Source organism: Camelus ferus, chromosome 32 (assembly GCF_009834535.1).
Source record: "Camelus ferus isolate YT-003-E chromosome 32, BCGSAC_Cfer_1.0, whole genome shotgun sequence".
Classification (NCBI taxonomy): Eukaryota; Metazoa; Chordata; class Mammalia; order Artiodactyla; family Camelidae; genus Camelus; species Camelus ferus.
The window spans coordinates 18,123,115-18,145,623 of record NC_045727.1 but is presented as its reverse complement, the minus strand read 5'-3'; the positions used below and the strand labels follow the sequence as shown (position 1 = coordinate 18,145,623).

Genomic DNA, 22,509 nt, shown 5'->3' with positions numbered 1-22,509 from the left:
GAAGTGTAAGGGAAACCAGGGGGGATTTTTGCCCGTGATTTCCAAGGCAAAGGTCACCCCCGTTAGTGGCTGGCTGTTTCCAGAGGGCTCGGGTTTCTGGTCGGTATGGATTTGTTTTTTCCCTTTTTTTTTTTTTTTTCAAACTCAAACAAAAAGAGGTTGACGATGCTTTGCAAAAGGTTTTTTTCCCCCAGCTGCTTCGATGAACTCAATGTCGTTTGTAGTTTCATGAATTCTTGGGATCCCTTGGGCAGCTCTCTCCAGTGGCGATAAGTAGTAAGTGATCCGTGTGTGTCTAAAACAGCATAGTTCAGAAAACAGACTCGGCTGTAAGATTTTAAGGAAGGGGTGGGTGATATGTTTAGGGGTAGAAAAGCGTCGGGTGATTCTGCAGTTTGCTGAAAGTAGACAGCCTGGATTTTCAATGGGCCAGTGGATGCTAAGGAGCTTTCTGCCTCCCGTGGGTGAGTGCAACTCAGAGAAAAAAGATGCTTTTCATTTTCCCCGTTATTTATCATCCTGGGCTCCTTGGCACTTGAAATTTGCCGCACAGATACACGGTTCACAGAGTGGAAAGGATGGCTTGGCAGAACTCATACAATAAGAGATGAAGAAGTGCTGGTCGGACGTCAGGTGTCTGTGTGGGGAGCAGATAAAACTGGTCGTCAGTGATTCAAAGGCGGATCTAAAACCTCATTAGTTGACATTTGAACCGTCACGATGTTTTACCCTGAGAATTCAACCAGAAAAGTGAACAGATTTTTATTGTAGACTCAGTAGTAGAGAAGATAACCGGTTTTTCTGATTCCAGGAGCTGCTGACTTAAATGCTAGTCCACGTGGTGAGTTTTCTTAGCCCTAGAGTTAGATTTTTTTTTTAGACTCAGCTGAGTTTTTTTTTATTGCAAGATGAGAACATTTTAGCTACTAACATTAGCTGTCGGGGCAGAGGTGACCTTGCTGTTTTATATTACAGAAAACATCCTTGTCTGTCAGAAATTGATTTGTTTTCTATTTAAAAAAAAGGGGGGGGGCTGCTTTTTCTTAGAGATTTTCCCTTCAAATCATTATCTGTTCATTGGTTGCTCGAGAGAGTGAATGAACACTCTGCCTCTCTGTCGTTCTATCATTTGAACTTTGATCTTCTTTCCACAAGATTAATAAAAATGAAATGTCTTTTCCTGGATAAGGTGTAGTACCTGTTTTATATTACTTCAGAAATTAAAAAATCATTTACAAAAGCTAATATGTGCTCAAGAGAGTAAATTGGGAAGAGGCTAAGAAGTAGAAAGAAGATAATTAGAGGTGATACAACCCTTCAAAAAACTGTGAATAATCTCGGTATGTCTTATGGGCAGTTTTCAGAGTTGATGATATTTTTAAATAATTGGTAGTAGTTCATAGCTAATACAGTTTCTCAATTTATAGGGCCTTAATTTCTACATAAACTAAAGATTTTTTTGATAGCCAAATTGTGAAAATGAAAATTTTCTCGTAATTTTTAAATTATAGGTTGGATATACATGTTATTGCTAGTTAAAAAATAACAAAGGTTCATTCTGCTGAGAAATTGATTGATTTCCTGAGGTTTGCCACAGCAACCCTGACCGAGTTATTGGTCAGCAGCCACCCACTCTTCTTAAGTTGCTAAGAGCAAGAGTATGAAAAATTCACAGTGGGAACCACCCTCTCCTCAGCAGAGAGCTGGTCTCTGTTTCTGGAAGATGTTGTGTTACAGGGAGGTCCCTTCACAGTGTCCTGCAGGATGGGGCTCTTGGCTCTGGAGGAGCCCACACGGACCCTGGCGTGTTTTCATTCGAAGCGTTAGTTTATCGCAGACTCCCCGGGCTTGTTTGTTGCAGAGGTGTGGGGAGAGTACCGTGTGAATTTCCCATGAAAGCTCTTTGATCCACCATTTGCATTTTCCATGCCACTCCCCCGCTTTTCCTTTGCAGCCCGTCTATGCCTGTTTTCCTCTGAACGCCCGCCTAACTGTGCTCTGGTTTTTGTTCTTCCCCAGCTTAAGTGAGAGCTTTTTCATGGTGAAAGGAGCGGCCCTCTTCTTACAACAGGGGAGCAGCCCTCAAGGCCAGCGAAGTCTTCAGCATCCCCACAAGCATGCAGGTGATGGCTCTAAATTGACGCTCTAACCCTGGGACTTGTTTTCTGTGCAACAGAGGAACCTTCCGTGACTGGTGGTGAGCACCCTGCTGGTTTTCAAGGCCAGAGAAAGTAGTGGAGCCCAGGTTTGTCATGACAGGTGCAGGTCAAGGCTCTTTTCTTGAGCAGGCAGGCCACACGTGTTTTCCCAATAGTGCTGGGAGCGCGTGGCCCTTGGACCACGTGTGTCTGTGTGAGAAGGTCAGAAGCGCTCTGTTCAGATGTAAAGATCTCCTACTCTGTTCACTACAGACTTTCAGTTACAGGATGACTTTCTAACAAATGCACCAGAACGCCTTAGAGCCAGCTGTTGTGCCCTGGAAAATAACCACCTTGGGGTGCTGTATACCTAGTCTGTCATTTCTCCGAGCATTTGGAAGACTCATTTGGGGAATTTCTTTGCGAGCCCTGGGCAGGTACCGGAGTAGGAAGTCTTTATTCTTGAATGGTGGATTTGGGTTTTGGAAGTGGACAGAGGTGATAAAGTGGAGATCAAACCGAGTATTCATGGAGGTCCAAAAGCAAACAAACAAGAGATGCCTACACAGTAATAAGACAGGTTTTCTTAGATGACTTGACTCTGAAACTGAAGGCAGTTTGGAAAGAGGAAGCTCCTGCGTACAAGTGCATCTTTGTAGTTGGTGGGTCGCCTTTCCGGGCATTTCTTGGACAGGCAGCCCAGGTCTGAATAGGAGCTGGAAAGGCCTCTGACTCAGAACAACAGGTCAAAGCAACTAGCAGTTGGGGCCAGGTTTTTTTTGTTACTTTGGTCATCTTGTTTGTCTAACCTTAAGTCATCCAGACTCATGTTGGATCTGAGTGCCTAGGTTAGAATTTCCTATCTTACAGTTCATAGCAAACACCAAGACTCAATCAGTATTTTCACATACTGATACTTATCAAGATTTGGGTCTGTTTTAAGCTAAGAAAATAATCATCCTGCACCAGGAGGCAGTGCATTTTATGGAAAGAATATTTGCTTTGGAGCCAGATAGACCTGGCTTCTGAACCCAGTTCAGCAACTTTACTGAGAACCTTCACCGTCAACTTCCAAGCCTCAGTTTCCTAGTCTTGACAATGGGCATCACATGCCCCCTAATCTTTATAATGGGCATCAAATATTGGTACCGCTGACAGTGTGGAATTTAAAATTTACGTGCAGAGCATACCTACCTCCTCACAGGTGCTCAGCGCGTGGTAGCTATAATTATTGCTGCGGTGTCTTCCTGTACAATAAAGCTATAAACAGCAAACTTGCATTTGCCAATGGTTCTGCCCTGCTAGGAATTTAACTGTTGTTTGTGTCTTAACTGTAACACATACAGCACCACCAGTGCTCACCTCTGTTATTAAGTGTACAATGACTCCTTCCTCTAATTCAGAGTATTGTCCTATGGTGTGCGAGCTTGGGGAAGTGATTGCAAAGCCATTCTGTAAGAACCCTGTGTCCCGCTGGTCCACGCATCTCTGGAGCACACGCAAGAGTAGGAAGGAAGACACTGGTGTGTGGGCTTTTCTGCCTCTGGGGTCTGGAATGGCCGGTGAGCTCAGAAAGGCAGGGGGGCTGCCGACCATCCACAGATGCTCAGTAAACAACCCTGGGGCAGGCACACCCTGGATTCCATGTCAGGTCCCCTGGGTGACCCAGAGTCCCCAAAGTCAGTACCGTGCCGAGCTGAGTACAGTTGAGGGTTAAGTCTGTCCGTGTAGAAGTGATTCTGTTCACGTCAGCCAGTCCAGTCAGGCTGAGACTCTTTCCTTCCAGGGCCTGCCCGTACTGTAGGCTCAGACTGCCTGCTTCCTTGTGCAAGTGCAGACTGCTTCAACTCGCAGAGCCTGTCTGTGGATGCCAGGCCGGGGCGGGGATTTTCTCTCTGTCAGCAATTCCACGTCTCAGCTGACAGTCCCACTGAAAGGGGTCTGTCTGTGTGGGAAACGTCTCTTTCACTGAGCCACTCATCAGACAAGGGGCTTATTTTTGCTTTTATCTCTGTGCTGCCTCTGTGACTCGGGAGTGGATGGTGGTGGGGCCCGGGTGAACCAAGAACCAGCCACGGGGGCTGTGCCCTCCTGACAGTGGAGACAGGACAGGTGAGGGCGCTGTAAGGTACAAGAAGGGAACAGGTTGCTCCATGTCCTGCTTTAATGCGAACCGTCACCTCCAAGTCATCCTCTGTAGGACGTGAAGCCAGTGTAGGTGTTTTCCACTGTGGGATCCTGTGTGAGGGTAGACAGCAGGGCATGTTCCTAACGACCTGGTTCCTTTTTGAGGCCAGAAATGCAGTTTGGGCATCATATGTCAATCTCCCCTAAAATTAAAAAGCTCCTTTTGCAAAAGGAACAAATCCAATATACTGATCCCTCTAGAGTTGTAATTGTGATCTGTAGGGTAATTTAAAAAAAAAAAGATAATTCTGTTCGAGGTGTGGCACAAATTGAAATGAACACAGATTTTCCATGAGTCACTTGTAACTTGCACTTTCTTCTAGACCAGCATTTGACAAATGAATCTTTTTTTCAGAAAGAAACCCATGCAGATGTTTTAAAAATAGATATAAGCTAGGAAAAAAAGGTGGCATTAGAACCACCCTTGCTGCTTGCTAACTTTGAAGCTCAGTTCTGGGGGCCCCTCTGCCCGGGACACGCAGCCCTTCTCTGGATAGGTTGATCCCTCGTGGCTGTGGAAACTCACCGCCGCTGAGAAACTCACCTCCCCTCCCTCCAGCACAGAGGCACCCCTGGGACCCTGGGGCTGCTCAGAGAAGTTCAGAAGCCGACTCCGGATTCTTGCCTCTTTTAAATAACCAAGGGGAACCCCCAAAAAAGAGTACACAATTTTTAGCAAGAAAAAAATGACAGATTGTTGTTTATGTCTTTGGGTACCCAGCGCGTACCTTCTCTCCGTAGGGTCACTGGGACACTTCCCTGCCTGGTGATAGAGGTCACTGCTTTCTCTTACGGGAAATGCAGATGAGTTTAAAGTGGGAAAAAATGACACCCAGCCCTTTTTGTTTCAGACCGACCCTTAGCAAATCCCTTTTTTCAGCCACGTCTGTAATTTCTGCTGCCCCACCATGCAAAGTCACGTTTGCTTGGATTTAATAACATTTTTTTCCTGCCTTGTCTGTGTTTTTCAGATTTTGTATTAAAAAAAAACAAAAACAAAAAAAAGCCCGTGTTGCAATTATTTCAGAAAATAAAAGCAACTTTTAAAAACCTGGCAGTAAACTGTGTATCTGACTCATCCTCATCATGTAATGTTCAGGAACAGAGTAAAAGAAATCGAGACTTTAAGTTTTTGTGATGTTTCTCTCACAGGTAGAGGAATTTTAACCTCTGTGTCTTTTTCCAGACCCTTAAAATCAGCCTCTCCTAGGCTTCTGCCTAGAAGGTAGGTGGGTGACCTCTTTAAAACTTTCTTCATCCATCCAACAGGGGACTTGCCTCAACATCTTCAAGTAATGATCAACCTTCTGCGCTGTGAAGATAGAATCAAGCTGGTAAGAAGAGACGAGAGTGGCAAGTTTTAATTTTTCATTGTGAAATTTGGCAGGGGATTACTCATGAGCAAGGGGTTGGGGGTGACTGGGGCCGGGGGAGAGCTCTTACGTTACAGCAGATTCTCCCGAACTGTTTACAAAAGCTGGAGCTCAGTCTGCTCCTCAGAACCCAGGAGGTGCAGAGAAAGGGTGTATCGGGTCTCTGCGTCCATATGTGCTAAGTTGGAGTCGTCATTCCCTGGATCTTATTTGTTCTCCCATTTAGCAGACTTTGGGAGTTGCTCTGAGCCAGGCACTGTCCCTCGTGCTGGGGATGTAAACGAGACTTAAGAATTTCATGTTAATTCCTAAACTCTCAGGGGAAAGTTAAAAACAAAAGTCTTTGGTGTCCGTTTGGTGAAGAAAGGGGCCGCCACCTGGGAGGGCAGGCGGTGAGAGCATGTCTGCTGTCTAGGCCGTGCGCTTGGAGAGTGCCTGGGCGGAGCGGGTGCGGTACATGGTGGTGGTGGACAGCAGCGGGCGCCAGGACACGGAGGAGAGTATCTTGCTGGGAGTCGACTTTTCCAGTAAGGAAAGGTGAGTCTGCTGGGACAGTGGTTCCCTTCTGCGACGGGGACAGGAGTCACGGCTGGGAAAAGGTTTCCGGGGCTCCGTATCCATGGAGGTGACGATGGGATGGATGACAGTCGAGCGCTGGGAATTGTGGGGCACACGGTCTCAGCTCCTGCGTGCGGGTGTGTGCTAGATCAGTCTCTGCTCAGGGTCTGCTAGAGGGTAGAGCAGTTAACACCACGCTTAGAGGTTTACCCCTGGGTCCTATCTGGGGTACTCTAGAGGAAAGCACCTTAACCAGGAGGGCTTCCTGAAGGAGGTGACATCTGTAGTGAACACCCCAGGACACGCAGGAGCCAGCCCGGTAAAGCAGGAAGGACGCCCTCCAGGCAGACAGCTCATACAGCATGTGATTGACAGGCGTTCTCTCAATCGTCTTGTGCAGTGTTAACATCCCCTGGATTCCCAAGTGCTTATTGATGGCTCTTGGGTCAGAGACTCGAAGAGAGGTTTGGAATTTCCCAGTAACTGGGGGCCGTGTTCTATCATAGACTATTATGTGTGTGAAGCCAAGGTGAACGACTCTCTTACAGTCGAGGGTAACATAATGTGTGAGATCATTGCAGAGCCTGAAACTAGATTAAAGTGGACTCCCTGTGTCCGTCATTCATTCATTCATCTGCTTGTCCATTAAGCAGACCGTTCATTTGCATTCTCTGGGGTCTGCAGCAGTAGGCTCGGCCCAGGTGAGCAGAGAACCAGTGGTACCCACGGTTAGTTCTCAGCCTCAGAGAGCCTGTAAGCTCAGGGAGGGGGTGCATCTGGAGAGCATTTTGGGCAGAACCGACAGCAAAAAGCAAAAGCCATGGAGGCGATGCACAACGTGGCCGCCGTGCAGTGTCATCTTGCTTCTGCAAGAGGGCTGGTGTTGGTCACACGCTGTGACCAAGCTCCATGGCTTGTGACAAGTAAATGACCTGAAAGGGAGGGCGTTTCTTCTATGCACTCCTTCCCCGTCCGTAAGAGCATTCTGAGCAGATTTTCTGCCGCACGCTTGGGGAGGTAAGTGCGAGCTGGCACGTGTGGCCTTCGACTGGTGCGGAAGTCTGGGTCGGGAAGAACATGTAGCCAGGACATGCCTTGGGAGGTGAGCTCTGAAGGGCCCCTGGGAGACCAGGGGGCTCCGTGCTGTGGGTTGGGGTGCCTCAGGCAGGTGCTCTCAGAAACGGCCAGAGCTCCGTCTGTCTGGTTGTGAGGCAGAGGCATTTGGCACTCCACAGCTCCGCGGTTATGTTTGTTCTCCGAATGCTTAGCCCGGCTTTCTGAAGTCCTACCGGGGCAGGGACCGGCCTCGATGTGTGTGATCCATCCCAGTCGTACTTACTGGCCCTGAGCTGAGATCTGCCTCCCTGCAGGATGTGCCCTTCGACTCAGCCTTGTGGAAGGCTGACCCTCTTCCCCGTCAACTCTCTGGCTTCCGTCGGAGAGCACAGTGCAATGAACCCGATCTTTATAAACATCTCGCTTGACCCTTTCCTCCCGCCATGGGGTTGGCGGCCCTAACTTGCACTGTACAAATGAGGACTCAGAAGCCCAGGATGTTGGAGTGGTTATACGAAGGCTGTCCTTCCTGGTAGCAGAGCCGGGACTCAGAATCGGGCTTTTATTGTAGACCTGTGGTATAGACCACTGATTCCTCTCCCAATCACCACCCTGCTGCAGCCGCCTCCTTCACCCTCTTGTTCACTGGGCTACTCGCAGCTTCGCCGTATGTGCGTGTGTCTGCACTTCCTGTGTGCCGGGTATGGGGGGCCACATCCGTGGGAGAGACCTGGCCTCTGCTCCCTCCGGGCTCACAGTCTGGAGGTCATGGATGAACCGTTGGACCCGCACACACGCTCCAAGGTCATTCTTGACCAGCTGGAGTACACGGGCCTGTGTGCCCCTCCTCACCCGCCTTTGCCACCCCCAGGCACCCAGCTTTGGTTCTCAACACCTCCCCTCTCCCTGGGTCCCCTCGCCTCCTCTGCATGCTCTTCTCTCAGGCCAGTGTCCCCTCCACTGTCCCAGCCCAAGCCATGGTCCGAGTGTGGGTGCCAACCCCAAAGCCAGTGCCGGTCTCCTGTGTTTGGGGAGGTGGGTCAAGGGGCTTTTTGGTTCAGGTTCGGGGACACCCTGGGTGCTGGGAGCATGTCCTCCACTTGTTAGTGTTTTGCAGCCCATGAAGGACAGGACTGTCTCCTGCCCGCACCTCTGGCCCCGACGCAGGCCCTGCTGGCTTCTCTGTCTGTGCTGTGCTGACCCCGGCAACATGGGACTGCTTTCTTCCCCTCCCGCTTTATCCTTTGAGGTCATTCCTCCCCTGAAAAGACCCAGTCCTCCTGACCACGTGTCCCATCCCTGCCTCCCACTTCTGTAAACCCACAGGCCCTCCTTCGTTGTAGAAATTCTACCATCAGTCAGAATTGGCAGAGCGGTTAAGTCGCGTAGGGTCTGTGCTCTTGACTTTGGGTGGAGACCCTGAGCGGAAGTCTTTCTCCCATGGGCTTCTGCCCCCTGCGTGTGGCTCACTGGACTCTTCCCCGTCTCTGCGCTAAACGGGGGTTTAGGTGCCGCCCTGGTTTCAGAAGGACAGTTTCATCTCTGCCCGCGGCCTGGGCCTCCGGCTCCCAGTCTGTGCTCCTTGTAGGTCTCAGTGCTGTTTTCTGTCCTCATTCTCAGTCCCTGGCGGGGGTCCTTGGTGCTGGAAGTTCCCAGGTCTGCCCACACTTTCCCAGGGAACCCCCTTCCCTGGGCTTTCTGCACGTCAGTCTTGGGCTCTGAGGGGCCCCCTCCTCGCCTCTCGCCAGCACGACACAGCCAGGTAACCCCAGCAGCTCTGAGCCTCAGTGCACATTTGATTTTGCAGCTCTACAAAGGAAGTATAATTAGCCCATCAAGAATGGGTAGGACTGCAGGGTGGGACCTGACAATCTGCCCAACGCAACAGGCTTAGCTTGGTTTGACCCAAAGGGCTTGAAACGACCTTCCACACAGATGCAGAAGCAGAGGGTGGGGAAGCTCCCCCGTGGCTGCTCTGGAGGAAGAGTGGGTTCTGTGCGCTCCAGAGCCGCCGGTGCGCACAGCCGCACGTGGGTAACCTGGGCTCCCTGGGGGCTGTTAGGTGGTAGCAGAGATGGCGGCTCAGGATCCCTGAGGTCATTGGAGCTGGCCTTGGCAGTGACAGCTGTTTCTCACAAGCAGACTTTTTCAAATGCCTGAGCAGTTTTCATTGTGATCCGAGGAGACCCTCTGATAAAGCACTTTCTTTCCCTCTGTGTTTTCCCGTGGCACCAGGCTGGTATCATTTCACTGTGAGGATGCATGAAACAAAAGCAGGTTAAGCTAGTCTTTAAAATAGCAGCTGCATGGAAGGTCCAGAGACAGAGGTGCAGAAGTGAGCTCCAGTCGTGGTGTTGGCAGTCTCCCCTCCCCCGTCACCCCAGGATGGGAGGCTGGGGGTGGCCACCGCTGCCTGGGGTGCGTCTGGCCCCGTGCCAGGGGTGTGCCAGCCGTCAGCACTTCACCCCCCTACAGTGCGGGCATGTGGTCAACCGGTTGCTCCCGGTGTCCGAGAACCACAGCGGGGACCTGGTGTTAGTGGAGCTGCGTCCACACCAGGATGGTGGGGGTCAGAGGACCATGTGACTGTCTCCACGCGGAGGTCACAGGTAACTCCCTGTAGTGGGACCATACTGACCCACATCTTCTGGAATTTAATGTCGAGCGGTCCCTACAGATAGCCTTCGAGCTTCTCCCAGAGACACACACCTAGGCAGCCGGACCCAGGCCAGTGGTGGTTCCCCCATGAGCTGGACAGGCTGGACAGAGACCAAGGACAGGGAGGTCACGTGTGGGCAGGTGGCCCCCTAACTCTCCTCTTTCCTCCCGTGTAGCAAAAGCTGTACCATCGGGATGGTTCTCCGACTGTGGAGTGATACAAAAATCCACCTCGACGGAGATGGGTAAGGAGATCTCCTCAAAGGCTTCTTTCGCTGTCGGCTTTGAAACACAAGTTGGTTTGGGCATCATTGGATGATCATTAACAGCAGAATCACGTGTGTGGCTTGTTTATCACATCAGGAGAAACCACACTGCCCTCCCAGGAGCCACGACAGGAAGGGTACCTCTGGGATATGATAGGAGGGAGTTTGGGTTATGCAGTGTCAGCGCAGACATTTTACGGGACCTCTGCTACCTTACGAAGTTCAAGAGCAGCAGGAAGCAGACGTTCACGCATTTGTCTGGGTTAGTTAGAGGGGTCTTTGCTCTGTGCCCTCCAGGGGCCGGTCCCTCAAGTGACAACACAGGAAATGATGACTGTGGCCCAGCAGGAGCTCAGGGTCCCTAAGGGCTGTAGAGGGGGAGCCCTCCTGCTGGGCCTGGGCAGCCAGACCAGGGCCAGCGGGCCGTCCGGGTTCCACAGGTGTTCACTCCCCAGGGGGGATCACGCAGGTACTGTTGTGAGCGGAAAGAAGCCAGGTAGGAAATTATCTCTACGTGAGGTTCCAGCAGTTTGCCTTGTGGATAGACCCAGGAGGGGAAAATAATTTGATTTACTAAAGACGTGGGACTGTGGTTATATTTTTCTTTTTGAACTTTTTTGTCTTCCATTAATGTATTTTTAACATAACTATAAAAAACACAGATGGAGTTGATGGGGCCGGAAGTGGGTGGGACGGTCTCAGGCTGACAGTGTCCAGTGCTGATGTTGCCTCGCATCCTTTGCTGGGGTTTCAGTTTTTGGCTGACTTTGCATTGCTGGGTTAAAAACAAGTCTTCTGGGTTTGAAAACCTATCTTTTTTTTTTTTTTTTTTTGTGGCCTGTAGTCCCTCATCAGACAGCGTGAGACACACTTGTCCTCAGAGTGTCCACGGTGGGTCTGCCCCCACTGTCTGGCAGTGATGTGGTCAGAAGGTCTGGCTTCTCACCACATCGCTGTCTTTTGTTTTTCATTCTCAGTGGATTCAGCGTCAGCACAGCAGGAAGGATGCACGTCTTCAAGCCCGTGTCTGTCCAGGCCATGTGGTAAGTGTGGTTTTAGGGACTCCTGACTCCCGAGAAGTATGTTGCTAGCTGACCACACAAATAGAAAAACCCCCCTTCTACTTAGAAGCACATTTAGATATGTTTGTTTTGTGTGCATGGCAAAATATACATAATGTGAAATTTACCGCTTTAAGCATTTTTAAACGTACGTTTCAGTGATGTTAAAAGTACATTCAGTGTTGTGTCCACCACCACTGTCCATTTCCAGAACTTTTTCATCAGTCTGGACAGAAACCCTGTACTCGTTAAAAAAAATAACTCTCCATTGCCTCTCCCCCAGGCCCCTGGTCACCTTTGTTCTGCTCCCTCTGTATGAATTGGCCTGTTCTAGGTACCTCGTCTAAGTGGGAATCACACAGTATTTGTTCTTTTCCGTCTGGCTTCTTTCACGTAGCATCCTGCTTTCAGGCTTCCTCCACGCTGTAGGACTTCATTTCTTTTAAAGCTGAATGATAATTCACTACACGGGCGTACTACTTTTGTTCGTCCATTCATCTCTTGATGAACATTTGTGTTTTTTCCGCCTTTCGGCAGCTGTGAGTAGAACTCTGTGAAACGTTGGAGAACAAAATCTGTTTGAGTCCCCTGCTTTCAGTTCTTTTGGAGTCTATACCTACAGGTGGAATTCCTCCATCAGATGGTAATTCTGTTTAACTTTTTGAGGAACCGTCAAACCGTTTTCCACAGCAGCTGCCCCATTTTACATTCCCACCAGGAAGACACAGGGGTTCCAGTTCCTCCACATCCTAGTCAACACTTACTATTCTGTGGGTTTTTGTTTTTGTTTTTTGTTTTTCAGGAAAAACCATCCTGATGGGTGTCAAGTGGTATCTCATGGTTTTATTTCCCCAACTAATTAACCTTCAGCACCTTTTCATGTGCTTATTGGCCATTTGTATATCTTCTTTGGAGAAATGTCTGTTCAGGTCCTTTGGCCAGCTTTTGATTGGGTGGTATGTCCAGTCCTGCTGACAGAATGGCATTTGGACATAAATTCACTTCCTCCTTGTCCCAGGCACACAGCAGGCGCTCGGTTTGCTCCATGAAGCATCTGGGGAGGCATAAAACGGACATAATTCTTGTCCTCATGAGGTTTAAAGTCGGTGGAGGGAGGTGGCCACAAACACACGAGTGAAGTCACATGTACGGAGGGGCAGGTGCCAGGCTGTGGGATACATGGTGCAGGGTGCAGGGGCCCGGGTAGGGTAGGGCCTCCCTGGATACCTGTGTGGGGGTGAGGCAGCTGCGGGTGAAGTCAGTCAGCTTCCAGACCTTCCCCCACCCTGACACACGTCTTAGAGCGCCCTGGTCCTTGGAGGGCCGCGCTGACCACTCCTGCAGCAGACTCAACACAACAGTCCCTCTTGAATAATCTAGAAAAGACTCGGGAGAAAGCTAGTGGCGTCTGATGAGAAGGAGTCTGCCCAGTGTTTCAGAGTAAGTCCTCCTTTCTCCAGGACAGTGAAAGTAATGCCGAATTCTCCCATGGGCCACAGGTTAACACTGTAGCTTTGTTTTTGCCTCTTCTGTTCCTGCAGTCGATCCAGGATCACTTGGGGGGGAAATCATGAACTCATCAGTTTCTGGGTGCCCCAGATGTTTCTCTGTGTCCCTGAATAATGTGTTATCTCTTTCTCTACAGGCACGTTAAAAACAAGCCCATGTGTTTTTCTTAAAACTTCAGAACCAGAACTAAATTTAGTAAATATTCAGCTCCAGTTTCTTCCGTCCACCGGCCTAGAGATAGGACAGATGTGGGCCTTTGGGGAAAGTGGTGTGGGTCACCGCGGTTTTTACACCCCTGGTGAGCTGTTCTCTGAAAGCTCCCTCCATCCAGGGCCCCACTCGCCCACCCTTCGGTGACACCCGAGTCACCCCTTTCCCTGAGAATTGCTCAGCCTGTATTTTTTGTAAAAAGAAGTGAGAAAAGGATAATTGACTGTTACCATGTATGTTTTCTATATTGTTTTTTCTGCCCCACTCTGCCTTTCCAAACCTTTTCTTTCGTTAGTTCCAGTATTAAAATGAGTTTCTAGAGCTGATTTCCTTAGAAAATGTAAGCACCGAAGCTGTTAGGACCGTGATGGGAGGGGGCTAGACATGAAGTTCCTGAGAACGCAGCCAGGTAGCTCCGCTGCGTGTTGAGGACTCTCTCCTTCCTGCTTCTGGGCTAGAGTGCGGTTCCTATGTCCAAGGTACCCACCAGCCCAGGAGTGCATCTCAGCTCTGGAGTTCATCGGTGGCCGTGAAATGCCCTGGGAACTGGCCTGGCTGGGAGAGTTAGGAAGTGTGTCGGGGACGGTGACAGGTGTTCTCGCTGCTCTTGGGGTCACTGGCTGTGTCCCAGAGACCCACTGTCTCCCCGACGTAACCTCACGTGTAAGAGCGACTCTGGCCCCCAGGCCTTTCTGAACTGCACCCCCGCGCCCTGGGTTGAGCCCTCTGTCCAGGGGGGAAGCCCAGCTCTCCTCGTGCGTCCCCGGGCCTGACCCTCTGCCCCCTCACCCCAGGTCTGCCCTGCAGGTCCTCCACAAGGCCTGCGAGGTGGCACGAAGGCACAACTACTTCCCCGGGGGTGTGGCGCTCATCTGGGCCACCTACTACGAGAGCTGCATCAGCTCCGAGCAGAGCTGCATCAATGAGTGGAACGCCATGCAGGACCTGGAGTCCACACGGCCTGACTCCCCGGCGCTGTTTGTGGACAAGTGAGTGCGGGTGTCCCGGCTGGCGCCTCGTCCCCCACCCCACCCGGTGCCCCAGCCCCCAGCCCCCACGTCGTCCACCTCTCCAAAACTGGCATTTCCTATGGGCTCCTCACCTGCAGCCCGTGGGTATCTCTCGCTGGGGGAAGGGTCTATAATCACCCCCCACCCTTTAAAATCATAGACAGATTCAAGTGTGAATGCATTTCTGGGGAGTGGCCCAGTGACGTCCGTTAGATTCCCGACGGAACGTGTGGCCCGTGTCCTTCCCGGCTCTTAGATGGTGCTCTGGCCCCTCATCCTCAGTTTGCCAAAGACTTGGTTTCCAAAGCCTCTTCCTCCACTCTTAGGGTAGGATGGATGCGACGTCTGGTTCCTTGGACCCCAGAACACAGCTACACCCGCACAGGCCAAGGGCAGCCATCCCAGAGGCAGCCAAGCCTCACGTGGCCTGAGGTCACACTCTGATCATCTAAGTGTAGTGCCAGGAGGCAAAAGCGACTCTGCCCTTCTCTCCTGGTTAAGACCCTCCTGCCCCGGCGTCGTGTTCCTCTAGGAAACTGCGTGTAAAAGGGCTGTGGGCAGAGGGGAGCCACCCTAATGAGAGGGGCCCGGAAGTCACATTGTATGAGGCCTCCGAGAAATTACCAGAGGGTTGGAGAGGACGTCTGACCTTGGACACTTGAAGGGGCGTCACGTGGAGGAAGGATTAGCCTGGCCTGTGTGGCCCCAGGGTCGGAACCAGGCTGATGTGTACACGTTGCAGGGAAACACACAGATTTTGGTTCCATGTAAGAAGGACGCAGTGAGGTCCTCAGCAGAGACTGGAGGGCCCAGGGGTGTGGGGGTGTCACAGGGCAGTTCCAGAATCCTGTCTCAAGAGCCTGAGGCCCTGCAGACCTGCACGGGGACTGCGCTTCCCAACCGCCCTTTGCCCCTCTGGTGGCCCCTGGGGGACTTCACTGTCCCTCTTCCCTTCTCACTGAGAACGCGCCCAAGCGACGTGCCATGTAGCGCGGGAGCGGCTGGTGTTTCTGTAGGTGGCTGCCGCAGGCTTCCGTGGTTCTGCGCTTTCCTGATTGGGCTTTCTCTCCAGGCCGACCGAAGGGGAAAGGACCGAGCGCCTCATCAAAGCCAAGCTCCGGAGCATCATGATGAGTCAGGACCTGGAGAACGTGACTTCCAAAGAAGTAAGAGAGCTCTTCCCTGCTTGGCCGGCCAGAGGCCGCGGGCATCCCAGTGTCCTTTCGCCCTGAGCTCACCTGAAGTTGGGTAGACCTAAGAGGTCAAAATTGCCATTTTAAAAAGTCATATACAATCTTTTTATTAATTAGTGCAAGTGAAAAAAAAAATCCTACTGTGAAACCTAAAACAAGATGAAACTTCCTTTTAATGTTTCTCTCGAGCACTTTTTTTTCTTTCTGTTGTGTTTTGTCCCAGGAATTCAATGAATTATAATAACGGCTTAAACTAAGTCGATCTAAGAGGTCGAAATTACCATTTTAAAAAGTCATATACAGTCTTTTTATTAATTAAAAGACACAATAAATCCTATTGTGATACCTTCCAAAGCAAGAGGAGGCTGATTTTAGGTTTTCATGGTGATAGATTTGATCACTGTAAAAGCATCAATGCTTTCAGCTCAGTAGATCCCATGAGAATCAGATTCCTTCTTTGAAATAACAAACGTCCCCCGATCAGATTCAGCCTGAGGCAGAGTAGCCTGCATCCCATGCGTGTGTGTTGGCGTGTCTGATGCATGTGTGCTTACTCTGGAGGGGAAAAAAACCCAATGAAATACCTATTTTGAGAACAGCCACAGTTCATGTTGTGACTTGACTTCTCTGGGGGAACTGTTTGCTTTAACAAGTCCCCTTTCCTAATATTTCCCGCTCCTCAGATCCGTAACGAATTAGAGAAACAGATGAACTGTAACTTGAAAGAGTTCAAGGAATTCATAGACAACGAGATGCTCCTCATCTTGGGACAGATGGACAAGCCCTCCCTTATCTTCGACCATCTCTATCTCGTAAGAGGCGCAGCGCACAACTGGGTCTGGTTTGGGGAACGGAGATCAGATCTTGATTCGTTTGGAGTTTGCAGCAAGTCATAGATGGGGAGAAACTTACGTTACTGGAGCCTCCGTCCTGACTTTTACAGGAACTCCCCTACTGACCCCTTTCTCTGGCCTGTGGCCTACGGGCTTGCTCTGAGCCAGATGTTTGAGCTGCGGCTCCTGGCTGAGCCGTGGGGAGTGGTTGGAAAGCTCTTTGGCACAGTCAGCTGGCCGCCTTCTTCAGACGTGCACCACCCTCTGCCTTCTTCAGTCACTAACACAGAAACCCCCTCCAGATGGTCCGCAGGCTTAAAAAAAAAAAAAACCCTGTTACTAAAGGGCATGCTTGCACCTAAGCCCGGAATTGTGCCTGGGCCAGGAGAGGAGGCAGACTCAACCCCAACACCTGAGACGCAGCATTGTCCCCTCCCCAACCCCTGCTCCCAGTACCCGTGGAGCAAACAGGCCCTGCTCATACGGCTACTGCGTCCTGCGTACTCCCTCTTCACCTCCATCCCTGGTAGATCTCCACAGAAGGCATCTGGCAAATTTTCAGAGTCAGAGGGACCCTAGGGGAAGGCACGTTACTCCAGGTAGTCAGGCAGCATGCCGTGATGAAAGTCAGACCCGCCCGGCCGGGGCCCCCTCCCCAGCCTGACCAGCATGCCCCCGGGAGCGAGTCTCTGGGCCTCTTTCTCCCTTCGTCCTGAACCGTCAGGGGATGAGTGTGAGGATCAGTTAATACATGTTTAAAGCACCGAGTGCTGTTTCTGTAAGCACTCGTAAATGGTAACCATCCTTAGAGCAGAAATCACACTTCCTTGGGAAAGTTCAGGAAGTGTATTTGCTGCTGGGGGCGTGAACGGTTTGTGTTTTCTGCCTGTAGGAAGTAATTACCTATTCCCCAGGTGTGTATGTCTTGATATATATTTAATACATTACATTTATAAATATATAATAGATAAACATATTATATATTTATAAGTGTCTGTATAATGTATTTATGTATATCCATCTATATGCACATTTAATATATAGGTATTTAAATGTATATAGATGTGTGAATTTGAAGCCTCAGTCTTGAAAGCTGTCGGGCACCCCTGGGCCCTCTCCCGTCTTCTCTCTGGGAGGGTGACTGCTTCTCCTGGTGGACCCAGCACGGAAGGCACCTCCGGCCTGTCTCTCCACTAGGTGGTGATCACGGCAAGAGGGTGCTCACAGCCTTAGTGGAGCTTTTGTTATTTTTTCGGTGTGGTTTGATGCTTTATGTCACTTTTTCCATGAGAGATACTAAAGGAATTTTTATGTTTGAGCCTCTCCCTCCAGTACGAAAATCCAGCTAGTGCCCACGCACCGCCACCTCCCTGGGGCCCCTGCCGCCCCTGCCACCCCTGCCTCCGGAGGGGTCCACCCTCTTGGGAAAGGAAGTTTATAGGGAGACTCCAAGAGGGAACTTCTGCTTTTTGTGACTCTATGTCGATTGGATTTCCTAAGAGCAGAGAGTTGTTTTTCCCCTGCTCAGAAAGGGAGGGTTTGTTTTTTCAAATACTGTTTTTAAAGTTTGAAGTTAAAACGTGTTATGGAAAGTTAGGAAACAGAAGTCTAAAGAAGAAAATTAAAAGCATTCCAATTTCACAGATCTAGAGGTAGTCACTGTTAACGCTTTGGGAGACATTTATTTTTCTATCTTCGGGGTTTTCTTTTATTTTAATGTGTTCGTAGCTGCTTTAAAAAAGAAAGAGAAAGAAAAGGAAAGAACCATCCTGTTAGTTGACAGTTTTTTGTCCTGCTTTAAAAAATTCTTTTTCATGATATGATATTGCCCTGTGTCATTAAATATCCCCCAAAGCTAAGATTTGTTTTGATGGCCCCCTCGTATGGACCCATCATCACTTATGTTGCTAATTTCTTCTGGTCGGACCTTTGGGTTGTTCCTGCTGTTTTGTTATTATAAATAATCGTAAATACCCTTGCACAAAATTCTGGATGTTTCCTTAGGGTAGCTCTTCAAAAGTGGAATTTCTAGGTCAGAGGGTGGGAACTTTTTAAATATTGCCAAAATACCTCCCAGAAGAGGTAGGTCGAGTCCCACTCTAGTTAGTTGTACGTGGAAGCGCCCTGTCCCGAGTGGGTGTTCAGAGGTCGCTGCCTCTGGTGACAGGACACTGCCGGAGTCTTAGGAAATAGAGCGGTGAGAGGAGGGCAGAGTTTCCCCGACCGGCTTTTTCCCGGTTCCGCTGACGATGCCACAAACACCTCAGGAACCTGCTTGGGTAACGGCCTCTTTCAGTTTTCTGTCCTATGAGGCCAGGGGCCCGTGAAATACCCGCCTGTCAGGGCCAGGGCACACTGTATATCCCGCAAGCAGCTCTGAGCTGACGTGTGACACTCACGGGGGTTTGTGTGATCTGTCCCCCAGGGCTCTGAATGGAATGCATCCAATCTGGAGGAACTGCAGGGCTCAGGGTGAGTCTGCTCCCCTTGTCTTCCCTTGTCCTTCCAGGCGGCTCAGAAACCCTCAGCTCAGCCGTCGGGGTCGGGTTGAGGCTGAGCCCTGGTGCTGCCCGCCCGGCCACCCCCACCCCAGTCTCCAGATCAGGCTGCCGGCCTGATTTGCATGGCTAAACAGAGTGCTTCAGAATGCCACCTCCTGAATAACTCACGGGTTTTAGATTTTACTGGGGTTTGGGATGGTGGGTGTCACAGAGAGTGTTTCTAAGCCACCCTCAAATGGCACAGGATAGCCTGGGTGCAGCTGGAGCCATGAGCCCCCTCCCACTGCCCAGGTGAGATGCTGAGAGCCCCGGTGTGGACACACTTCCCTGTGGGCCACTCAGCAGCCCTGCTCCCCGGACCACTCCTGGTTCTATCTGAGCTTGTACTTTTGAGCCTGGTGGGAATCTTGCAGCTCAATACTCAGTGTTGGCTGGAAGCATATGCCTGTCTTGGTCTGAGAAATACTCAGCAGCAGAAATGAAAAATGTTTAAACCTAGACCTTCAAGAACAGATGTCTGGACATTTTTTTTAAAAACAACACAACCACAAAATCACCATCCTGTGGGTCTGACATGATGGCGTTTTTTGAATTACTGCATTTAAAAGTCAAGACTAAACAAATCTGAAAATGTATCTTTAGAACTACTGGTTAAGATACGTTCTTTCAACAGAAAGTGATCTAAAGTTGTAGGGTGATTCTGTCTCTGCTTTCTACCTTTCTGGGAATAAATAAATGATTTTAAAGGTTTTTCTTTTTTTTCAAAGCATTTGTACGTATTCTCTTGTGAAATCTATTTGAGATGTTTTCAAACTCGTGAAATTATTTTGGTCTTCCTGGAATGTAAGTATTAAGTTTAGAGAGCTATAGAACCTGGGTTTAGCTAGGTTAGCAGACCCTCCCAACTGCTTATTTATTTATAGCCTCCCTTGCTTCAAGAAGGATTTAAGGCACTTCCCAAGGACATAAACAATGGACGGATATATTCAGCTTTTTAACTATTTAAAATTGGAGACTTTGGGTGTTTTTTTTTTTTTTTTTCAATTTTTTTCCCAAAGCTTCTGTATCCCCATAATAGTTTTTTTCCCAAAGCTTCTGTATCCCCATAGAATTTTGAAACTTTAAGAGTTTAAAAATGTGTTTAAGTAACACATATGTCTACTTCCCAGAATTAACATGGCTTAGCATTGCTTTGGACTGAATTTTCTTTTTATAAGTTTTTAATACAGAAATTTGTTTTTTACTGTAAATATTATATATTCTCATCAAATAGAAAGCATTTAGAAGATACCAAAAAAAAAAAAAAAAATCCACAACGAAGGAAAAACAAAAGTCCCACCATAGAAACACACAACCTTTATTAGTATTTAATGTTTTCTCTGTGAGGTTTCTTGTTCTTTTTTTGGTCAGTCCTCATTCTGATTCTCCAAATTTGTTCTTTATTTTTTCTCATTGCAGTGTTGACTACATTTTAAATGTCACTAGAGAAATAGATAATTTTTTCCCTGGCTTATTTGCCTATCATAACATCCGAGTCTACGATGAAGAGACCACAGACCTCCTCGCCCACTGGAACGAGGCGTACCACTTTATCAACAAAGCAAAGTAAGTGAGCAGAGAAGCCGAAGAAACCAGGCTGAGGAAGAAGCAGACTGGCAGGCACAGGGTGGGCAGACACTAATGGCGGTCCCAGACACAGCTGCCTCCTGGCTGGTGGGGCCTGTGAGCTCTGATAGGCCTCTGGTTTTAGACCACAGACCCCCAGGCTCTGAAGGGGCCCGGTCGTCCATCTCCAGGGGGTCCCGAGTGAGCTCATTCTCACCCACCTGTCATGCATCTGACCCTCTGTTTCATAGGCAGCACTGGCCCAGGCCTGGCTCCTGTACCAAGTGGACACTTAGGAGCTCTGCCCACGGGGAGTCACTGAGCCAGCGCAGGGAAGAGGGGGAGTGGGTCGTACGAGACTCAGGGCACCTTTGGGGCTGCTTCCCTGGAGAAATCTACCCAGGCAGCTGCCCTGAGCTGTGGCCCACCTCCACCAGTGTTGGTGCGACTTCTGTGTGTGTGTAAAATGGGGTAGACCATCAGCAGTCCCCACCGCCCCGAGGCTGTCACCCATCTTCTGTCCTTACCTTATTCTCTCCCACAGAACAACTCTGTCTTACTGAAGTCAGGACCAGAAAGACACAGCCCCACTCCTGCTGTGCACCCGTCTAGGTCAGAGCTTCACCACGTAGGACCCAATCTGAGTTCCCTTGGGTTCCCGGGAGATGGACTCTAGCAGTCAAAAAAAAAACACAAAAAAAAAAACCCCACTGAAATTTGAGGATGAATTTTAAGCCCAGAGTATAAGAAATGAGCCTGCTCTCCCCATCACAGGTGGGCTGCCTCTGATGTAAACCAGCAGGCTGGCCGGCCTACCTTCCATACAAATAAAGTTTCACAGGTGCAGCCCTCCAGCCTGGTGGCCCCCCTGCATTTTTGAGCAGGCAGTATCTAGGGAAATGCTGTTCCCGGCCTTGTCGTGCCTGGTCAGGCAGCCCCGCCAGGGCCGCCACCGCCTCTTTACAAAAAGTCGATCAGCCCCATCTATTTCCTTTGGCTCCCTTCACTCGTGGCTAAGTCGGCTGCCACCGCGGTCCTCATGCCAGCTCCGAAGACCTCTGTCTCCCAAAGGCCCTGCGGCTTTCAGCTCACTGACCCCACGTTTCCTCAGTAACCCATTCCCTGTCTCCATCTGCTCTAAAGCAGCTGAGTAGCTTTTGTGGTTACCCCTTCCTCTGCCCGGTTGCTTCCCGCCAAAAGGGGGCTCTGGTCTTCTGACCTATCCCAGCCATGTGGGGGGACTCCCCCTTTGTCCCTAAGGCGGCCTGACTGGGGAGCGCTCTCCTTGCAAAACTTGGCCAGGCCAGGATGGATTTATCTCAGTTTCCCATTGTGTGAGAATTGATTTTGCAGTGGAGTTATTTCCTTTTGAGGGTGTATGGACGCCTGCTGCATAAACACCAGGACCTCGGACGGTTTGGGCAATAAGATAACTTCAGGGTTTTTAAAAAAAATCTGTTGCTCCAGACCTGAGAGACTGCGGTTGCGTAAGGTTTGGCGCTCTCCCCCCACCCCGCCCCCGCCGCTGCAGGAGGAACCGGTCCAAGTGCCTGGTGCACTGTAAGATGGGCGTGAGCCGCTCGGCCTCCACGGTCATAGCCTATGCCATGAAGGAGTTCGGCTGGCCCCTGGAGAAGGCGTACAACTATGTGAAGGAGAAACGCAGTGTCACGCGCCCCAACGCCGGCTTTATGAGGCAGCTGTCTGAGTACGAAGGCATCCTGGACGCCAGGTGGGTGACTGTCTGCACAGAAGAATTGGCAGAGCTGAGTCCCAGGAGCCCGGCCGGCGTCCAAGCGAGCTCCCGCCGGGCCTGGCAGCGGCTTCCGCAGCCAAAAATCCCCACCTCTCAGAGGTGGAGGGAGCCAGTTTGAGAAAAACAACTATTGTTTGGGGTTTGATTAGTGGTTTCCAGGAGGGATCTGTTTTGATTGTGTTGGCACACGCATAAAGCTACTCTGCAGCCAGAGGGAACGGTGCATGGCTTCCCATCCAAGGCACGACTCCGCATGCCGCTCCGGCCGTGGCTGTCCATTTCCCAAGCGTCTGCTGTGTGCCCAGCCCCGGGCCAGGCTTCACCGCAGGGCCGTTCCAAGGACTGCAGACGCAGACCCGGCCCCACCACCGATGAGCTGGCAGCTTCTCCCCCAGCCTCAGTCTTCTAAGTTAAGAACCAGTAACCCCGACTAAGGATGTTGTGAAATTTCCATGAGTACCATTCAGATGCTTCACTGGTCCCATCTCGAAGTAAATGATGACAGAGCTTCTTTCTGTGTCTCTGCCTTCCCCCCACTGCCAGGGAAAAGGTCTGCAAAGGACTGGTAATTCCCCCATTTATAGGGGAGTGAGGA

General features: G+C 50.2%; 1 protein-coding gene across 1 annotated transcript in view; it reads left to right on the top strand.

The window, feature by feature from the left end:
- Window positions 1-22,509, top strand: part of SSH1 (slingshot protein phosphatase 1) — a 58,180-nt gene that overhangs the window by 24,749 nt on the left and 10,922 nt on the right. Inside the window, 11 exon segments of the mRNA XM_032471987.1 lie at window positions 2,020-2,123; window positions 5,595-5,659; window positions 6,114-6,235; window positions 10,147-10,215; window positions 11,214-11,279; window positions 13,811-14,005; window positions 15,099-15,192; window positions 15,903-16,031; window positions 18,478-18,524; window positions 20,012-20,158; window positions 21,690-21,890. Coding sequence (XP_032327878.1) covers window positions 2,020-2,123; window positions 5,595-5,659; window positions 6,114-6,235; window positions 10,147-10,215; window positions 11,214-11,279; window positions 13,811-14,005; window positions 15,099-15,192; window positions 15,903-16,031; window positions 18,478-18,524; window positions 20,012-20,158; window positions 21,690-21,890 — 1,239 coding nt within the window.